Raw genomic sequence first — 3,820 nt, 5'->3', positions numbered from 1 at the left:
CCATAAAAAGAAATATATTTTCACTATGAATTAATGTTCTCTGCACACTGAATATGCAGGGGATCAGTGATTGTATTTATAGAGTACTTTGTTACAGAGGATAATGATTACATGTACAAGTTTATCCACTGATTTATCAGGTGGTTACAATAGGATTTGTATCATCTGGGAGCTTATCCTTGAGTTTGTTAGAGTTGATAAGTTGCTTATCCGGAGGTTGACTTCTAGCTTTATCTTCTACATCAGAGATATGTGCATTTTGATCTTCATCTTCTATAGCATGTTATGGTTGGCATGCATGAGAGAGTGACATAGGTGAATGACACATAAGATCATCACCTTCAACGTCATGGCTCGTGCTTGGTTCCTAGTAGAGCTGGGACGAAGGGATGACATAAACCTACCATTGCGTACACAGACTGATCGTGGTGATGACACACGTCCACAGCCCACACCGAAGGATCTTCATCCAATGGGAAGACATGACGAAGTACTTCACGGGTCAATGCAATGATGTTAGAGATGCATGCATGCACGCATCTTATATATGCATGTATAGATTCTCTCTAGTCATCTACGCACACATATAATTTCCTTTCATACTCGGTCCCATATGAAAATTATTTGGTATGTATATGCTATACAGATTTTTATTTTTATGGAAAAATATGTTGGAAAAATATGTAATAGCTAGTTTTTTTCTCTTCATCGTTTCTATCAATCCAAGTCTTTAGTTTTTTAGATATGTATGCATTTATTTATTTTTTATTATCTAACAACAATGCACAACAATAACGTAAAACAATATGAAGTATTTCAATAAAAAAAAATGAACATGTAGTAAATAAATAATGTTTGTTACTCATTTTCATGTGTTTATGTTCTTAATTTTTGCAATAAATACATGTGACGTTCCACACTTAAAAAATAATGTTTAACATTCAAACGTCACATGATCTTCATATATCTACGTATGTTCAATTGTTCGATCCATATATATAACGTTTGAATGTGATTTAGGTTTGAATGCAAAAGTTTAAAGCCGATCGAACTATAATTATTCAATGTTTGATCAATGGTTGTTTAGTTACTTAATGAGGTATAATGTTGATGTTCGAATGTATCTTGTTTATCCCATGTTTTCTATGACAGTTTACAAAAACTGTCACAAAAAATCAATTTGTTGTATCGAGATTACGAAATTATCATGTTTGTCCTAGGCCTGATATTGCTGGTCTGTACAGAGAAATATAATTAATTAATACGCATCATATTTATTAGATCTACAAGTCCCTTGCTCTATTTTCTGATTGTATTCAAAAAGTACTTCATCAACAAAGTTAACCTTATATGATTATTACTATTTATTATCATAATATTTCGAAAAATGTATTATTGGTAGGCTATTTCTAAAGATAATAATGCAATTTATATTCATGGCTATATTATTTTTAGTAAAACAAGAATGAATGAAGCTCGTAATTGTAAAGATTCATCAACGTCTTGCCGCCGGTCGGTCTATATATATATATATATGATCTATTGGCTCAAATCTCACAATACCAATGAAAACAAGATCAACAACAAACCAACCAAAATACTTGCTCCATATGACAAGCGGGTCCTCTCTCCGGCGCTCTGAATTTGAATCGGGAACAGGCAATTTCCTTGAGAGGCATTTTGCTGTACGATCTCAGCTAAGCCATTGAATTTGCATGCCTCAACGCTTTGGTCTTGCATTTGGTAGTACATATTAAAAGCATATGATATGTTCCCTTGCATGTCCAAATTGTTGCACGAGGAGCCGTATGTCAAGCTGGTACAGTCGGAGTTGGCGCATGCATAATCAACTTCAGCTCCTACCTCTGACATTTTCTTAACACTATCCTTTTTCAACACGCACCATTGACGGTCCAAGTATAGTACTCCAAGGGCACCTATCGGTATCTTGTCCTTACCTTGTCCAGTGAAATCAATCTCAAACTTGGGTTGTCCGTCGTATCGAAAAATTCCCCAGTGGCGCTCAAAGCCCCCCGGTGCGATGCTCTTCATGTCCTCGTCGAAAAGGCCGAAGAGATACACTTGTAATGGCTCTGGCCGAAGCGGGGTTCCCTTTTTGTTGGCCAATTTCTTTAACAGACCATCATAGAACCTTTTTGCCAGCTTTGGGCTGGCATTTTTGTCCCCATCAGTAGGCCATCCAACTTCCCCGACAATGATTTCCAAGTCCTCAACGCCATTCTTTTTTAGCGTCCAAACGAGTGTATCAAAGTTTGCATCAAACACGTTCGTGTATTGGAGATTTTTGTCTTGGATTGGCTGGGAGCCGCCATCAAAGAAAGCAAAATCCAGGGGGAATTTGGAGTTTTGATAAAGACTAAGGAATGGATATATGTTGACCATAAAGGGAGCCTTGTTTTCATGCAGGAAACGCACTATTTGGACCATAAGATCATGAATATCCTTGCGAAAATTACCTTCAGATGGTATATTTGAGCGGGATTCATAGACATCAGCATTAATGGGTATCGTGGCCTTGATCTTGTCTCCAAAGCCAGCCCCATCGAGAGCCTTCTGAATGTGTTGTAATGCCGGGAAAGTAGTCTTCATATAGCTTCCATTGTAACTCGTCAAGAATGGCTCATTTCCGACACCAACATACCTGCAAAATTAATCAAGAACAGCATGTATAATTAATTAGTTAGTTAAAAATAAATCAATTCCATGTTTTGTTGAAACACATGCATGATTTTGATTCTAACTTTATTCACATCATGAATTAGGACGTTTATTTATTTCATTGTCGTCTGAACATGAAATATTAATTAAGTTAGCAAATGAATGTCCAAAAGATCATGTAACAATATTATATAACATTAATTAATATATAACCTTATCTCGACGCCACCATTATCATTGCGAATATGTCTTGTGATATTCTTTTGGACCCAATCTCTGGCATTATCAAGGCTGCTGGCCAGGTCGTGCAATTGGCTATTAGGGATACCGACCATGACCTCGATGCCGGATCCGGCAAAGGCACTGATTGTCCAAGCATCAGCATCGAAAAGCTTCACTTTTTTTATGCCATTGTCATTTAGCATACGAACCACAATGCCGGGAAGCAAAGGGTGTGATGCCTGGGAACCCCAATTTACGCCTACGGGTACTCCTGCAGTAAGGTTAGCTGAGCCCACCAATATTGCAGAAAAGCTCCACAAAATGAACATGGCTCGTGCCATGGTTTGAGCTGGTCCGGAATATTGGTGGCAATGCAGCTAGACCGGGGTGCTATGGCAGTAAAGTTATGGTTATGGTTATGAAATCGTAGATTAATTTGCACGGATCTTGGGGTTGAAGAAGAGTTGATATTAATGGATAGCAACGAGATTATAATGTCATAGAAAAAACTGCATGCATGGGTTGATCTCTAATGTCTTTTGCAATATGGGTGGTGTTGGGTAGGCCTTTCTTGTAGCTAGCTGTAAATAAATAACTGCTAAAAGAAGGGTTCAACGAGTTCGTTAGGATTGATTTTCTAATCTTAGTTGGCATACAGTTAGTGTAGAACTTCTAAAAGACACCGCTCGTGCGTCATATATAAAGAAAGGAGATACCTTACCCTTCAGGCTAAGAAATTTAAAACCACCTATCAAATTTTTAATTTTGGCCAAACATGCATTCAATTCCCTTTAATTATCAAGTATTTATATATATGCCTTTTATATATATAACAAAAGAATCAAAAAATTGAAGAACGTAATAAATTACTTGATAAATGATTTTTAAAAAACAAGAGTTTAAAATAAAAACAATATTA

At 36.7% G+C, this 3,820-nt stretch overlaps 1 protein-coding gene across 1 annotated transcript; it reads right to left on the bottom strand.

Moving 5' to 3' along the window:
- Positions 1 to 1,378: 1,378 nt before the first annotated feature.
- Positions 1,379 to 3,555, bottom strand: LOC121250462 (glucan endo-1,3-beta-glucosidase 8). The gene is made up of 2 exons (XM_041149590.1): positions 2,893 to 3,555; positions 1,379 to 2,662 (listed from the first exon to the last, which is right to left on the bottom strand). The coding sequence occupies exons 1-2, from the start codon at positions 3,240 to 3,242 to the stop codon at positions 1,555 to 1,557; spliced, it is 1,458 nt and encodes a 485-aa protein (XP_041005524.1). The 5' UTR covers positions 3,243 to 3,555; the 3' UTR covers positions 1,379 to 1,554.
- Positions 3,556 to 3,820: the final 265 nt, after the last annotated feature.

This window comes from Juglans microcarpa x Juglans regia, chromosome 2D (assembly GCF_004785595.1).
Source record: "Juglans microcarpa x Juglans regia isolate MS1-56 chromosome 2D, Jm3101_v1.0, whole genome shotgun sequence".
Lineage (NCBI taxonomy): Eukaryota > Viridiplantae > Streptophyta > Magnoliopsida > Fagales > Juglandaceae > Juglans > Juglans microcarpa x Juglans regia.
Note: the sequence above shows the minus strand (reverse complement) of the source record. Positions and strands in the feature narration are given on the sequence as shown.